Source organism: Lynx rufus, unplaced genomic scaffold, assembly GCF_022079265.1.
Source record: "Lynx rufus isolate CCGP_SWC_20201006 ecotype Redwood Valley unplaced genomic scaffold, mLynRuf1.p SCAF_2, whole genome shotgun sequence".
Classification (NCBI taxonomy): Eukaryota; Metazoa; Chordata; class Mammalia; order Carnivora; family Felidae; genus Lynx; species Lynx rufus.
In genome coordinates this window covers 55,709,652-55,727,247 of record NW_025814834.1, presented here as the reverse complement: position 1 = coordinate 55,727,247, position 17,596 = coordinate 55,709,652, and the positions used below count along the sequence as shown (strand labels likewise).

The window sequence follows — 17,596 nt, the reverse complement described above, 5'->3', positions numbered from 1 at the left end:
AAAAGAGAAAAAGAATAAGGAAAAGGGGGACAGGCAGGATGAAGGTCAGGGTGGGGGCTGGGGGGAGACAGAAAAGGGAGGAGGAAAAGAGAGGGAAGTTGGGAGGAGCAAGGGGAAGCAATTATTCAAAAAGAAGACAGGAGTGGAATGCCAGAAAAGAACAAATGGAAAGCATAAGAAAGAAATGGAGAGAGGAAAGGAAAGCCAATGGTTAAGAGGACTCTGAAATACGCTAGGTAAACTTGTTTGTTGATACTATTGTCCCAATGAGCTTCAGAGCAGTAACAATTATGACTGTGATCTCTGTCTTTAGAAATGTCATTTAACTATTTAGCACAACTAGTCACAGATGACTTTAGAAGAACTGCACACTTCTCAAAGGACTCTTTTCTAGGGTAACAATAGATAATCCAAATAAAAATATCTAGAGTTTAAAAAAGAATCTGACAATCTCAGAGGATGCTCCCTGGAAACAAGTACAGACTAGAGAAACATGAATACTTGAGGTTCTTTGGGGGGAAATAGAAATGATAGTGGTATTGGTGCATATGCTTCATCAAAGGCTTGGTGCTGGGCTCTCCATATACATTAATTTGGTTTAAACAACCATCCCTATATCAGAGAGCTCCCAGTGTGACCTTTTACACTCTCCCTAGTGAATCAAACTACCTTGCCTAAAAGACATCATTACTGCCATTTATATAGCCATATGAAAAGAAGAATACATCTCCTTTGCTAATCACTATTTTCCCAAAGCCCCAGGCCTATTATACTAGTCATAGTTGATACCTTTTCTTTCTCTTGCTCTCACCCTCCCAACTTTGCTAAGTCCTCTTCTCTATTGGCAATAGACAAATTGCTTGGTTCCCTGTGCCTTCACATCTCTAACATTCACAGCCTGGACCACAATGGCCTTGTACCTGACTGCCTGGCCTGGAAACCCAACCCATACCTATGTACAAGAAAATGAAAGGACCCTTGGCCTATAAATTGGCTTAGCTCAGCATTATCAGCTAAACCCCTGTTCTTAATATAACCTTACAACCTAGTACTAGTACCTAGGTAACTTACCCTAGTGACCAAATTCTCGATGACCATCCTTTTCCTCACTTATTCACATAACAAGCATTTATGGAGCACCTAACTACTACATGCTAGGCACTGTGCCACACACAGGGAGTGGTATAAAGTCATAGCATCTGGCCTCCAAGAGCTCACAGTTTAATGGAGAGAGAGACAGGTGAGCCAAAATTTAAATTACCAAAAATGGAATAAATAGCAAGAGTCATATGGGTAGTGTTATGAAGGCAGGTTGAAAAATAATAAATTTCCATGGAGAGTTTGCAATCCTCATTATTCTTACAGATTAAACCATAGTATAGACATCACCCTGGAATGGCTTTATGGGTATGCATCCAGTACAGTCACACTGAGCCTCACGCTAAGAAGGGCCCGCTACACACACACTTGAAGTTTACGTTGAGTTTGTGTTTTGTTCATGAAGTCTGATGGAGCATGCCCCAGGGGCTCATACAGTCCAGCTTCCTGATGGGTTCTCAGACTCCTGCTCCCTGCCCTGGCCCCATGACCTCTATCTCTTTCCACCCAGGGTTATAACAGGGTCAGGTAGATGGGGTTTGCAATGGGAAGGTATCCACATTCTGCTGTTGCCCTCCATTCCCAGTGAGGCGTGGGCATGGGGATGACGAGAATCAGAAGCCCGCTCTGTCTTGGGGTGGAGCAAGGCTCTGGCTGTGTCCGCTGCAGGCTGACAGTACCATAACATGTTCATTCAGCAGCTCTGTGTTGGCCTCTCACCCACCCCTGATCCAGGTATGATGTATGTTCTGGCACAGAGGTTGCAGTCCTTTGGGGTTGTCCATTCATTGTGGGTGGGGGCTGGCTAGCCTGGAGGGATGACTTCCTGACCTCTGTCAAGAACCCCATTTTGATTTCTCACTGGGTCCACAAATTATACAGCCAGGTCTAGTCCCATCCCTTATAACCCTCAGACCTTTAAGCTTAGAGGCAACAATCTCTTTAGCAAATTTCCTGTCTACAGAGTCCTATTCTCCAACCCATTCTCAACAATGGAAACTAAAACATCAAGGATCCTCTCCCATGTCTTCCAGGTCCCTTCTCCAAAGCCCAGCTAATTTTTCCTCTCAAATCTTGTTGTGGGAAATTAATCATGCACATGAGCTCCAGCCTGTGGACACCAGGAGGACCTGCGGGAGAGGACGGCTCACCACTTGAAGGTCTTACGCTTCAAGCCGCATGCCATGACTGGTTGGCTCTTGGGCTGGGATCCACTCCGGGGTGGGGCTGAGTTATACCTCCCTGCAGGTAGGTATGGCCACAAACCCGAGTTCTAGAGTCTAGAATGACAACAAAATCGCAGCAGGAAATAATGTGTGCCACTTCCAGACCTGACCCACAAATTCTCCCCAGTCATCTGTCCATTTCTCTCTCCCCTCATCTGCCGACCACATGTTGGAAGCCCTGTGCTGCAGGTGTGGAGGCACAGGCAGGCAAGACTGACCTCTTGGAGGACAGCTACCCATCAATCAGCAAGAGCTGTGCTGAGCTTCCCAAGAGTTAGAAATAAGTTCCTGTTGTGTTTCCATTGAGTTTGTGAGGCATATCCATTAAAGCAACTATAGTTACTCTCTTCATAAATACATGTGTGGAAGGTTTTGAAAAATACATAAAAGAAAACACAAAAGAGAAGAGAAAAACAAGCCCACCTCTATTAATGTTCTGGCAAATCATCTGCCAGCTTTTTCCCTGTGCGTTATGCCAAGAACTTTTTACTGAGTCCTCACAATGTAACAAACAGCATGTTAAACACTTTGCATATATAACATCACTTAATTGTTGTCAGGATTAACCTTTTAAGATAGTTATCATTATCTCCATTGTAGGGCGGCAGAAACTAAAAATTGCAGAAGTAAAATATGGTAACTCTCAAGGGGTTCGGACTGGGAATCACATTCAGTCTGTTTCATTCTGAATTCAACCCTCATTCAACCTCATGCTTTTGTTGTTGTTATTTCAAGAAAACTGAGATGCTGTTGTTTTATAAATATGCTTTGCTTTGTCCACTTAATATTTTGTGGGCAACTTCCTCTAATTAAATATTCCATTTTATGATGTAAATAATTTATTTATCCAAACATTTAGTTGGATGCTTGGGTTAATAAGCTTACACTATTATAAATAACACTACCATGAGTATTCATATACACAAATACCCATAAAAATTTCCTTGGAATGATCTGGAATTGCTAAATCTGAGGTTATGACTATTTTTTTAATGTTTATTTTGAGAGGTAGGGGAGGGGGGGGGAGAGAGAGAGAGAGAGAGAGAGAGAGAATCCCAAGCAGCCTCCGTGCTGTCAGTGCAGAGCCCAGTGAGGGGCGCAAACTCACAAACCATAAGATCATGACCTGAGCCAAAATCAAGAGTCAGAGGCAGTACATGTTTATTTCCAAACTGTCCTAAACCAATGATTTCCAAAAGGGAGGGGGAGGATTTTGCCTCCAGGCGACATTTGGCTATACCTAAAGACATTAATTGTCACACCCGAGCAAGCATCTGGTGTCTAGAGGCCAGGGATTCCAAAGTGTCCAAAATGTCAACAGTGCTGATGTTGAAACACTCATACTACATAATGGTCTCATTAGGGTGTGTCACTCTTGAGACAAAATAAAGGCTACAATAAGGGCTCTTTTATTCATTCAAACATGATTCACCAAGTACCTACTTGGTGAATATGCCAGATACTGTAGTAGGTGCTAAGTTAGCATTCAGGGAGGAGGGTCAGAGCAACAGTCAAGAATAAAAGGAGGAAGTGGAAGTAAACTGTAGCTTCAGTTGATGGAGAGAAAGCACATCTATTTCATTTTATACCTTCATATGTTTCCATATCATTCTCATCAAATGACTTCCATATAATTTTGCATTAAATTATACGGTGTCACAAAGCTGCTACAAGAAGTGTTGTTATATTGCTACATACATAGCAATAATGATATTGCTATATTGCTACATACGTAAATGCTTGATCCTTCAAGGTTATCTCTAAGAATAAAATGGTTGTTTCTTCAACAAAAATCCCAAGGTCGTAAGTATAAAACACCCTTACGATGACAGTGGCTCCGCTTTTCCCAGCTGACCTTTTTGTTCTTTAATTTAACAGAGCAGATCATCTCAATTTGGTTAATTCAGAGGTGGAAAAATGTTGTCCTGCCCTTTCCATTTTAAATTAGTAGGCACTCCCTGAGCGCCAGTTCATTTCTGGCTATTCAATGGGAGTCACAGCAGGCATGGAAAAAATAAAGGGACCAGATCAGAAGCTGCTCCTCTGTTTCCTCATTTAAGAAATAGATGGCAGAAAGAGAGGTGAAAGATGCCTTGGATCCCAGCTGAGCTATCAGCCTCCTGGCCAGAGGTTCTGGGTTCCTCAGCCTGTTTGGTCAGTGCTGGACACATTCACTGCCACTGACTCCTCTCCCTAGCTTCTGTGACAACTGATCTCTGGTCTAGGATAAAAAGGAGATGCCATGACTGTCTTGGGCTTTCAGAGCCAGTGCTCAAAGAGAGGAAGTAGAAGGTGAATCCGACCCCAGTCTCACGTACCTGAAGACAGAAAAAGGAACGAGCCTTAACAGTTGCATAAAGCATATACCCTGTCACTAAGCAGTTCTCCAAAAGCAAAAAGCAGCAGCAGCTAAGGGGGAAATGCGGATTCTCCATAAAAGTGGCCATTAGAGATGGGATTATAGCTTCACCTTTCCAGAAGAATTTATGCAGAAAAACCTAGACTGGTTTCCTTAGCAACCCTGGAATAATCTTTCCACAATGTCCCAAGCCTACAGTTCTTAATTCCATTACAGCTGTTATTAAAACTTTAAATATGTAATCATGCACATTAAGTTGCCAAATACCCATAAAAACTATTAGCTCACTAAACTGTATACAGCCATTTAAATGAAAAAGGAGCAACATCTAATTTCTTTAAATTGAAAAAAGTAAAGGTTAGACATTCCAACAATCTGATAAATATAGGGGGCATGAGTGCAAGGACAATGCATAGTATAAAATTAACAACACATCCCAAGAGAAAAACATAAAATAAGGAAAGCTTATCTTTTATTTGGTGAATAGTCAACACATTTAAAACAAAACTGTGTCATAGATTCCTCCTAGCCTAATAAATTATTAAAGCCTGATTACAAGCACCATGATTTAGTGTTCATTTACCCTGTAATGGCAGCTGTGACAATTTTTTTCAGTTTACAAATACTAGACCCAAATACTGTCATTTAAAAAAATCTTTAGGATTTCAAGAATAGAAGTACGAATGGTCAATCTGGAGACTTTATGGGAGAATTTATAGCACAGAAACCCAATTCATACTTTTGGGATTACATATTATACTAGAAAAATAGGCATATTCATCAGTTGTAAAAAAAAAATTATGCTCGTCAAATGAAGAATATGTATTATGACAAGTAAATCCTGACAGTCTAAAGTAAATTTAATGCATTTGATTACCTTACATTTTAAGTTAATCATTACCTATGCATAAGGCATTATATACATATGGTACTATCCTAAAATACACCTGTGATTTGTTTTAATCCAGTAGAATACTTAGACATGGAAATGGTTGTCTTGAAGGAGGAAGGTTATGCTCACAGATCCCTAAACACAGGTGGCACGGCACACCATGCAGAGACACATGGGGACAGACCAGGGTCAGACAGGAGGCAGAAAGGGAGAGGGCAGAACATGGTCCAAAGCCTTTATTGGGGTTCCCTCAGGAAGGAATGGAGGAGGCAGGGTAGGTTCCCTGGGTCAGTTTAGGATTGGACAGTTTGAATAATTTTGGTAGGCTCTGGACTATGGCGGGGTGGGGGGGTGGTAAGGTGTCCAGTACCTAGCCCTGTCCAGTACTTTGGCCTAAGCAGAGGAATTTTGGCTTGGCCTGTGAGAGTTTGATTAAGGAGATTGTTGGGAAAGTACATTCTGGGTTGGTTGGTTTGCACATCACAGGTGCACTTGCAGGGGCGTCCTTTGCTCTATGAATTAGTTACCCCTGAGAGGAGCAGTATCTGAGCCCCCAAAACCAGAACATCAAAAATATGGAAAATAAGAAAATACAGTCAATATAGGTACTACCATATTTTAAATCAAAGTTCTCCTTTCATGCACAAGGACATTTCCAGAGCCAGGCCCTGTGATTAAAGCCTGCTGGACTCTGCATTTAAAAAGGTGAATACAGTCTTACATTTCTGACTTTATCCTTTTGAATATTCTTTCCCGTTATCTCATTAGAATCTAATGTTTGATTTAATAATTAGATCCTTTTGAAATACTATGGGGCTGATATGTCTGGACATATTATCCCTATGTTACAGCTGAAAACACTAAGGTAGAACTGGGAATAGAACCCAAGATTCCTATCTCAAAGTCTGGAGCATGTTCTATTACAGGCTGATGGCTTTCACAGTTTCCACAAGATGATTAGTAATTGATGAGTTCAATTCTCAAATAAATGGGCCTCATCAGATTGTTTATGGGGAAAAGTCCCATCAACTAGACCAGTGTCTCTCTTTCCTGTTAGAGGTGTGTTTGGTCCAGGCTGTCTCCTATGGAGTTTCTTCTGGAAAATAGCATATTGGAAATAAACAAAATTACTTGGACAGAACAAGACAGTCAAATACCAATATGGCATTCTGAACTCATTTCCAACAGATTTCAATCACCATTTTCTATATACTGGTGAAATTCAGTGTTCAAATAAAGATGGATATTCCTACTTGACTTGGTCTCTACACACACTTACATTCCTGGTGAGTAAACTAATATCCTGGTGACTCTGGATAGTCCCCATTTGGCTCTCCAAATGCTCTTGCTCTGTGCTACTCTGTTCTGTGCCAGGAGGCTGACTCCAATGAACTGCTTTGCCAGGGAAGGCTTCCTTTGCCTTCTTGGTTTCAACCAACCCTGGGTTCAACCAATGAGTGACATTGACAGGAGAAGAGGATGTGAAGAGGGTAACATTTCCTGGCTCCCTCTCATCCAGGTCATGTTCATCAGTGGCTGAGTTCCTCTCCCTCAGGCCATAGCTCTGGCTGGGCGCCCCTCTCCCATAGCTTTAACTCTCTCAGGTTCTGGTAGTTGCACCCCCTTCAGATGTAGGTTCATTTCTACATAACGAGAGTAGTTGTATTGTTTACCATTAGAGACCTCATCACTTCAGCTGGGAGGAGGCATGGGGGAGAGGTGTAGCAACCAGCCCTGCTTACAGGGGATAACTATAGGGAACAGAAGGGAAAGAGATGGCTCTCACTTGGACATGCCACATGGACATCTAATAGCTACATCTTGGAATGAGTAGTTCATAAATGTAACCATCTCAGAAACTGAATTTTTTTTTTATTTTTATTATTTTTTTTTTAATTTTTTTTTTCAACGTTTATTTATTTTTGGGACAGAGAGAGACAGAGCATGAACGGGGGAGGGGCAGAGAGAGAGGGAGACACAGAGTCGGAAACAGGCTCCAGGCTCTGAGCCATCAGCCCAGAGCCCGACGCGGGGCTCGAACTCACGGACCGCGAGATCGTGACCTGGCTGAAGTCGGACGCTTAACCGACTGCGCCACCCAGGCGCCCCAGAAACTGAATTTTTTGAGATCTTTTGAGAGTATGTGAAACATAAGAAATGTAATCAATAAACTTGAAAGTGCAATGTTCCTGAAAAATAAATAATTCCAAGGTTGGTCAATGTAATCTCTCATGTCTGAAAAGATCTTCAGAGAAAAATTCTAACATTTGCAAAACCTTATGCTGGAAGGAGTGTTTTACCTTCAAGAAGTTACACTGCATCAATGGGGTAATCATGAGAAAACTAGAAAATTCAGTTAGCCAGAACAGTCATGCTCCATCCTCTGCTTTTGCCTAGAAGAAGCTGGCAGTGGGCTGTTGCTAGTTTAAGTGTTTGGTTAGTGGCAGTCTGCTTTCTCCATAGTTTCCACATGGAATAAAGTAAAATTTTTAAAATGAACAAACAAAAACAAAGAGGGTGGGGAGACAGGGGTGCAGCAATTAATATGAAGATTTGATTAATGCAGACAAGCAATTCAAATAATTAACCAGTTATCTGGGCTTCACAAGCCTTATTTTTAAAAAATCTACAAAACAAGGTCTAAAGAGTAAAAGATGTGCTCAGAGGATGTACTCCTGGTTTAGCTATATATATGGCCTGCACAGGCTGAACTCTGTGCTTAGAGGTGGTTGAACTGACCACATGAAGGGTATAATTACTCAGTTGAACAGATTTGCATTAATCCCTATGTGATCTACCATAGCAAATGTGAAATGAAGAAGTTATGATCTTGATCTTGAGGAGTTCACAGTCAAGACGTCACATGGTATCCAAATGGTTCTAATAGTATGAAAATAGAAAGAAGCACATTAAAGCATTACAGAAGATCAAAGGAGGGAGAAATCATGTCAGTTTGGGTGGGATGGGGCAGGGATTAGCAAGAGCTTCGTGAAGAGGGGCCTAGAGGGCTGAGAGGACTTCAACTGACAGAGAAAAGGAGAAGGCAAAGGGACAGATGTGAGTGTGCATATAACAGTTAGTGGTCTGTAGAGGTCACATGGAGGGGTGGTGGGTGGGCATAAGGCTCTCCAAAGATCTCCATTTGAACCCTAGCTCTCACATTTGCCAGCTGGGTAACTTTGAGCAAACTACTCAACTCTTTCAAGCCTCAGTTTCTCCTTTTGTAAAATGGTGTTGGTAATAGCTACCTCTGGGGATTGTTGAGAGGTGTCAAAGAGACAATGCTTGCTAATGACCTAATGCCTGGCTCATAATTAGTGCTCCATTAATAATAGAGTTATTGTTAATCCACAGAAGAGCATCCCTTTCCCTTCTATCATTATGTTTAAATTCTTAAAATCTGACACCCTTAAAAAGCTCAAAGCTTCCTCATTTTTTTCATTTAGATAACAAAGATTTCTTGTACTAAATTTGCAACAGCTTAAAGCTATATTTTATGATAGGAAATATAATTTATCATTAACGTATAAACCACACTGTTCAGTCGTTGAAACCAACCAATTAATAAGAAACCATTGGAATTATAGAAAATACACCTTTTTTAATACCAGGAAACCTTCTTTACTATTTTAATCCCCAAAATAAATAAAAATAAATTTAGCCTGAATGCCTATAAATTCCCAGGAACCAAAGTTTCTCCTAAAATATTAGAAGCCCAACCCACTCTCTTATGACTAAACAGCTTCTTTTATGATTCAAATTCCACTTTCCAAAAGAATGTGGTTATACTGCAAAACACCACCCTTAAAATAAGTAACTAAAGTAGCAAGTAGTGGACGTCAAGGATCTTATTGACTTTTCTGTAAAACAACTCAAAGCTATTTCAGAGGAAAGCTTCATACGACTTTTCAACACTATATTAAACATGGAACACTAACTTCCAAATTAAGCCAGCCTTGTAAATAAACAGGTGACCCAAACCTCAGGAACCAAAATAAATTGGTCAGATTAGTAAACATTTAGCTTATGGGCTGGGAAAAAATTAAGTTAACCTTAAATTACCTCCCCATGATTCTGTAGGAACTGTACTTCTCTGTAATCTATCCTCACGTAAGAGCAGCAAATGCAATTTGTCACTCTGTTTATCATGATCATGTGTCTGTCAGGAAAAGGGGCTGAAACAGCAAATGTATCCTGCTTCAAGAGCAAAATCAATTCTGGTTCTGGGCTAGTGAACATGTTTGTGGGCTTAGGGGAATTTTTAAAACACTGTGCAAGGCTGAAATAAGAATTCATAAAACTCCTTTTAAGACTAGTGGTGGGGTGGGATCAACATCTGCCTTTTAAGCAAATCTCAGCAATTTAATCACAGGACCATAGACCCATGTCTGTCAGCACTGGCTCATCAGGGAAGGAAGCATATTCCTCACTGAGTTTTCCAGACACATGAAATTAATCCCTTCTGAAGCCAAACACATTTAAATGTAGTTATTTCAGTGGAGATTATTCTAAAATGAAATTCAATGAAAGTGAATTTTAAAAAATCATTATTTATATTCTTATTTAACATATATATGTATATATACATATATATATATATATAACAAATATACCCATATAGTAGAATGCATTCTTAAATAGAACTTTGTGTATAATTTTTATTTGTTTTCCATCTCTTCTCTTCAAGGATAAGCAATCAGCTCTCCCTTCTTATGTTATGAGAAAGCACAGCAAGAGTTGAATGACAAAATATGGAGAAAGAGTAGTCCTGGCAGAAAGGATGAAAAGCATGGAAATAGAAAAGCACAATCCAGGCAATGAAAACGGCACATAATTTAATTAGGATGGAGCTGAAAGGAAGCAGTAGACGCTAGCTGGAATAAAATTCAACTTCTCCACCTAATACTCAAAATGACTCCGACTCAGGACCAGTTTCATGGACACGTGACTGGTGCAGTTGCATACGGGCCCCCGGCTTCAGGTTTAATGCTGTGCTGTATGAAACTCTTAATCTTTACCTTTGAATTTGTGCTAACTGAAGTCCAATGGAACAGTGGCATATGAGCTCAGACCTTGGAGTCTTGGCTCACACTCAGTCTTCCCTCCCACTGCCTTCCCAGGACTGGTGCTTGGTCATATCTCCATGCTCTGTATGTCCCGGGCCTCATCTGGCCTACCGCCTACCACCTACTCACCCCTCCCTTGAGACCAGGGGTTACAACCAGGTCACATTGGTTGAGTGAGGAGCCCACACCCTACATCTGCCATGCCCTACAACTGCCCTCTGCTCCTGGTTGGGGTCTGGGTGGGAGCATGGGGAGGGTCAGGTGCACGCCCCATGCCACATTGGGAGCAGCAAGGCTGTGGTCATCCCCACCCAAAGCTGGCAGCATTATGACCAAGTGGCAGGCAACTCAATGAAGAGCTCTTACCTACCCCCAATCCAGGTACAGGGTTTTTCAACATGGAGCTTGAAATCACTAGGGGGTTGCATGGCTGCTGTGGGATAAAGCAGCAGGTCCTTTAGAAGAGAAGATTAACTTCTCCACCTCCAACCAGGCTCCTGCTTTACCTACCACTTTGCACCACACTCCACAAATTATGTAGCTGCCTCTACTTAGAATCTTTACTCACCAAGCTTTTTTTCCTGTTACTGATAACAGAGTTAAGCTTCTCCACATCACCCAGGTTATTATCAACTCCCTCCCTTCTAGCCCAAATCCACACTTGCAGAACATCTTCCATCTGTCCCCTGCTGCCCATTCCCACGGTTCCTGCTTTAGTTCAGCTGTTCATCATGGCTCTACTAGACCATCATAATAGACTCCTAATTATTATTATTTTTTTCCTAGAGAGAGCAAGAGCAGGGGAGGAGCAGAAAGAGAGGGTGAGAGAAAATCCCAAGCAGGCTCTGCACTAATACCACAGTGGGGCTTGATCCCACAAACTGCAAGATCATGACCTAAGCCGAAATCAAGAGTCAGATGCTTAACCGCTTAACGGATTGAGCCACCCAGGCACCCCACAGCTTTGAGCCTCCCCCTGTTCAATCCATTCAGCCACTGACACCAAGTTACCAAAAACACCACTCTGATCCTACTAAAATGTCTTTAAGGGCTCCCTGTAACTGTTAGTCACTGACTAACCAACTGTTAATGAAATTCAAATTCTTTAGTCAGGCATTCAAGATTCTTTCTTCTTTTACCCTCATGCTACTTTTGCGTATTCAATCTACAGCATGGGCAATACTTTGTCCAAATTAAAGCACTCACTGTCCCCTGTACACATTTTGTGCTCGCTCATTACTGTGTCTCTGATGCCATTTTGCTACACCTGGATCACTCCGGCCAAACCCACAACCATCTCCAATGGTGAAATCTAACCCCTTTTTCAGCTTGAATGGCATCTCCTCCATGAAGTCTTCCATCATGAGCCCAATCATAATGTGAATCCATTGTCTACTGAGACTAGTCATTTAGTTTGTAACATTTATTAAGTATAGTGCTTGGTATTTATTTGTGTATAGTATATGCCTCTCAACTATAAGCACTGGGAGGGCAAAAAACATGTTCTCTCACCTCTGTACGCTCGCAGTCCCCCTACCCAGGCTTTAGGTATAATGGAGCTCAGTGTATGTTTGCTGGAACTAACAAATAAGTAAATCTGTTGTGTAAACAGATCAGGTTTTCTGAAAGCCTGGCACACCTGTAACCCTGCTGCGTCATCCCCTTTCCTCCTCCCAGTTCACCTAACAAAACATCCTGGCTGCTTTTCAGATCCAAAGCCCATCAAACACCTGTAATCATCATTATCAACACCAACAAAAATATCACCTCACACTTTTTATTAATGTTTAAAGTGCTATATTCTGAATGCTTAGAATAATCTCAAAGAGAACACCTGTTACTTGAGTGCTCTTATTTTCAACCTCTTGAGGGCAAGTTTTTCATTACTATATTAAAGTGGGCTGTTTAATAACTTATAACTGTCAGGGAAAAAAGGTAAATTGTAGTCACTATGATCCATACTGGATACTTAAAATGAAGTTTTTTCCACTTGCAATTTTTTCTTCTAATTTCAAGTCTGTTTTTCTAAATGTTTATTTATTTATTTATTTATTGAGAGACACACAGAGAGTGGGGGAAGGACAGAGGGAGACAGGGAAAGAGAGAATCCCAAGCAGGCTCTGCACTGTTAGCATGGAGCCCAACGCAGGGCTCGATCTCACAAACCATGAGATCATGACCTGAGCCAAAATCCAGAGTCAGACGCTCAACCAACTGAGCCATCCCAGTGCCCCAAGTCTTTTTTTTAGGACTAATTGAAGAAGTAATGAAAAATAATGAAATAAACTAAGGAGGGTATTTTTGCTGTCAAAACTTTTATTCAACGTTAGTTTTCATTAGTCTATTCTTGACTCTAGAATTCTATGCTTATTATCATGATTTCATTAGTATCTTTAATGCCTTTCTCTCACCCATATTGTGAACCCAAGAGGATCATCAGTCTAATTTTCAAATGATTAAATTTTTAAACTCTGTATGATAAAAAAATTTTTACCTCCTGAAAAATAAAAAGAACACTAGTTGAATCTGAGCAAGAAACACCTTAAAAACATACTAGGTAATAAAATATCAGAGGGAATGGTTATATTTTTACAAAGAAACTTCAGAATGTTCATATATTATCAGAATTACAACAACATCATGATAAAAGAACATGCATTTGAAAGGTTGTCAGTTTCCATTCATAGAAAAATCTGTAAGAGTCAGAAATGGAAAGGATGGGGAAAAATGCTAAAATGTAGGAAGGAGGCAACATTAATACAACTGCATAAAAAATCTATATAGTGTGAGTTCCTTAAAGGCACAAAGTATAATACTCTTGATAGGATAGGATAGGGTCAATCATGTGTTATCAATCACATTTAGAGAAATCGTCAGTAGTGGGTAGAAGGGTAGATATTTCTATATTCCTCAAATGTAAAGACAGTTCTAAAATACTTAATTTAAGAATAGAACATGGCTCAGGGAAAGAGTAGGTTGGTCAAAATGTGCTGAGTCCACATCTCAGTCCCAGATAAGGAGAAAAACAACTGAAAATGAGATAAAGAAAAAGAATTCTAGTAGACTTGTGTCATCATTATCATCATAAATTGATACCATTTCCTGAGTAATTGCAATGTGGCAGGTACTGTTTTAGGGGCTGTAATGCAATATTCATTTTATTTTCCAAATAATTATCTTATCTTTGTCACATACATGTTCTTATTCCCATTTTGCAGGTAAGAAAACTGAGACTCAGAGATTAAGAAGTTCTCCCAAAGGGGCGCCTGGGTGGCTCAGTTGGTTGAGTGTCTGACTCTTGATTTTGGCTCAGGTCATGATCTCCCAGTTGTGAGATCAAGCCCAGCATCCAGCTCCATGCTGACAGTTGTAGAGCCTGCTTAGGATTCTCCCTTCCTCTCTCTCTCTCCCTCTCTCTCTCTCTGTGTGCCCCTCTCCCTCAAAATAAATAAATAAACATTAAAAAAAAAAGAAATTCTCCCACACTAATGGTGACTGTAGTGTATCATAATAAAGCAAAAAAAAAAAAGTAGTTTTTCTGAAGAAAAGTGGCATTAAAAAATGAAAAAACACACCAGGTTAAAAATACAGAAATATACAGTAGAAGCCAATGGTGAAATAAAAGAGAAACTCTCTGTCCAGGATGAAATGAAGACCAGGCATAACCCAGATCTCCAACTCAGCCTATATAATACCTTCCCTTATGTTCCCTTTGCCAGTCCTCCCAACAACCTGGTCCTCTTTACAGCTATAGCTACCACCCTGGGGACTTTCCCACTGTCAGCTTCCAAATATCAAAGGCAACTTTGCTTTACACTCTGCCTTCAGAGTACAAGTAGGGCCCAGAAGAAATATCAGCTGTTGAAAATCTGATTTTCTGTAACTCTGACAACACCTCTAGCCACAATTCTAGGCAGCAGGAAGACAAGTAAACTGCTGAGGAAGCTTGAATTCTGCTCCTGAAGAAAAGGCAGTTATGTGAACAGTCTTAAATACAAGTTGGGAGTTGAAGGAGAGCAAGAAATAAAAGCTACAGAAATGGGAAAAATATCAACTGGGGAAGAATAAGAAAAGTAAAGGCAATGAAGAGAATAGACGGCAATTCCAATCTCTAACAAGTGTCATCCAACTAGGAAGGGATTTTTTTCTTTTTTCTTTTTTTTTTTAGCCCAAGCTCACAAGAAGAATGTGGAAGTAATGGGAAACAAAAGACTGTGATTGTTCAACTTCTTACAGAATCTTCACCATAAAGATTGTTAAATGTTTTCACTTCTTTCTATGGCTTCCCAAAATTATAGAGAAACAGACACTTGCGAAAGTTCATTCATTGGTTGCCTGACCTAAAACTATCTCTTCAAGAAGGATATAATGAATAACACACCTAATCAATAACAAAAGGTGAATGAAAATTGTTATTTTGACTGGCATCCCTTACTATGAAAGTGTTATACTGACAGACATCACAAAAAATGTGAAATTCGGTTTTAGTACAAGCCAGTCAATTTTCTATGTAAAATGGTCAACTTTCAGATAAAATAAAGAAAGTTTTACCCTCAGTGCCCCTCCCACCACTTTTGCTATTCTGATCAACAGCAACCAAACTCTCGAGAAACAGGTGGCTCTATTAGACGCTGGAAGACATGCTCATTAAATGACCACAAAATTTTCATAACCAAGGCTAAGAACTTTCAATTCTTATGAACCCTGAAAAGTCTCATAGAAAGTACATCCAGTTTATCATGTTCAGTGAATAGATACTGAAGAATCAGGACTAGCTTTCAGATCTGGTACCTAGTATCACATTCAAATCACTATGAAAATGAAACGCTTAGAAATACCAGCAAACAGCATGTTGGGTTTCCTTTTCCACTTGAAAGTAGCATGTGTTCCCTGCTGACTGCCTTTGGAATTGCTAAAAAATTATCAATTTTTGTTCATTTCACAAACTAAAAGCCTACTTGTTCAGTCCTGTCAAAAGCTGGCTGCAGATAATGCTGTATTCAAACCCAAAGATAAATAATCCCTCTATTTTGTCCAGCCTCTCTAAACTCAGTAACAGAAACAATTAAAAAGCCACAAATAAGCCAGAGGCCCATTCTTCCCCTGATTTTCTTCCTCTTTTCCTCTTCCTCCCTACCTTGAAATGCATGCAACTTTAAGCTAGGTAAAGGGATGTGAAAGTAGTTCAGTACTCTGTTCCCTGTCCAACCCTGAAAGAGAATGAAATTTATTACAGTCCCAAAAGACATCAGAGACACCAACATACCATTTTCTTCAGACTAACACTACTATTCTGGAGTAGACACTTTTTCCTAGCACCTCACAAATCCGTTCTAAAACCATACACTGATATTCTTAAGGACAAGGAATCTTGACAGAGAAACATGTGATATTACTGACTGCAAAATGTAGTCCTTGTGATATATGAAATGTTTACAAGCCCTGTGGGTTAGGAAAAGACCATTATATCAATGATGGTGTAGTAACATTCTAACTGGTCTAAACTCAGAAGGAATTTAAAAGTAGCAAGATTAGTGCTGCAAAGAGTCTAAATTAATGTGTTCCTGGATGCCAAGGGGTAACAGAAGGTTTAGCTTCCAAGCCAGTGGGGCTCTGGAAGGGGGACAATGCAAAGTCCTACCTGGTAGGCATCAGGAATGTTGACCGTTTCTCCATGCTCCCCGACATAGCCAATAATGCCTTTGCCCCAGGGGACCTGCACTTCGTTTGAGTTCTCTGTGCTGCTGCAGGGCAGCAGTGGGGTTCCTGCATGCACATCAAAGAATTTGGAGACCAAGCTCTTCTTGCCAGCAGCTGCCCCTTCCACCAGGAAGAGAGAGCAGCGGTCAGCATCCACCATGAGGCAGACAAAGATGAGGATCTTGTAGCTCAGGCTGGTAAGGTCAAGGTCATTGGAGATATCCTTGACCAGTTCCAGGAAGAACTGACGCTCATTATGCTTTTTGAGGTGGCACTTGTAGTCCATGGCCGTAGGGGGGTACTGAGGCAGATTCACCCTGGATTCCAGCAGGGCACTGAGAATGTGGGCTGTGGTGGGGGGCAGGGAGCTGGCCTTCCGGAGAAGTGCCCTCCGCCGCACACTGCTCAGGGGCTCCTGGGCCCGGGAGGTCACCTGTTCATCGTAGGTCCTGTTCACGTGGATGGCCTTGGAGCGAGCAAAACTCTTCCTTAGCTCTTTCTGAGAAGCTCTCCGCTGCAGGCTCCCGTCGCCCCCGCTGCCACTGGCCCAGCTGGGACTCAGGGGAACCCCACCACAGTCCCCGCCACCCAGAGTGGGCTGGCTGTTGGCAGAGCTATTTGGTCCAGGGCCACCACCAACACTGCTGCTGCGTCTGCCACCGCTGTGAGCCAAGCTGTTGGTGCTGGCCACTGCGGGCCTTGGGCCTACAGCCCCCTGACTCTCACTGTGTCTCTGCAGCCACTTCTCCACCATCTCCTGCTTCCCCTTCCGCATCAGGTAATCTTCAAATAACTCTGGGTGTCTGTCCAGGAAAGTTTCCACTTCCCCAAAGTCCAGGTGTGAGGCCGTCATGGTCCCAGACACAGCTTCACTGCCACTCTACGCTTGGACCTAATGTTTACCTACCCCAGCCCTCTAGCTGGTCCAGCACATGCCTGTCCCCACCAGTATTCCCAGTTCGGTGAGAGATTCTGCTGAGCACTGGAATCTCAGCTGGGAGGTGCCCCTTCCTTCGGGCTCAGAGAGTGGCTGGCAAGAACCCCACCCCCTCGCCCTGCTACTCCTGCTTCGCACAGGTGCCCCCCACTGAGCTGTTGCCGTGGCCACAGTTCCCGTCTGGAAACCCGGAGCTATCGCTGTTCGTGCTCAGGCTGCTGCTGCTGCCGCTGCCGCTGTAACCGGATGAGTGGACCACTGTGAAAGGGAGGTAGGGCAGGACACGCCCCTGAGTGAGGCACGGAGCCCGGAGGGAGG

The 17,596-nt window shown here is 41.8% G+C and overlaps 1 protein-coding gene across 1 annotated transcript in view; it reads right to left on the bottom strand.

The window, feature by feature from the left end:
• The window catches only part of PDE11A (phosphodiesterase 11A), a 385,818-nt gene extending 368,624 nt beyond the window's left edge, over window positions 1-17,194 (bottom strand). Inside the window, exon 1 of the mRNA XM_047084228.1 lies at window positions 16,283-17,194. Coding sequence (XP_046940184.1) covers window positions 16,283-17,194 — 912 coding nt within the window. The remainder of the gene's footprint in view (window positions 1-16,282) is intronic.
• Window positions 17,195-17,596: the final 402 nt, after the last annotated feature.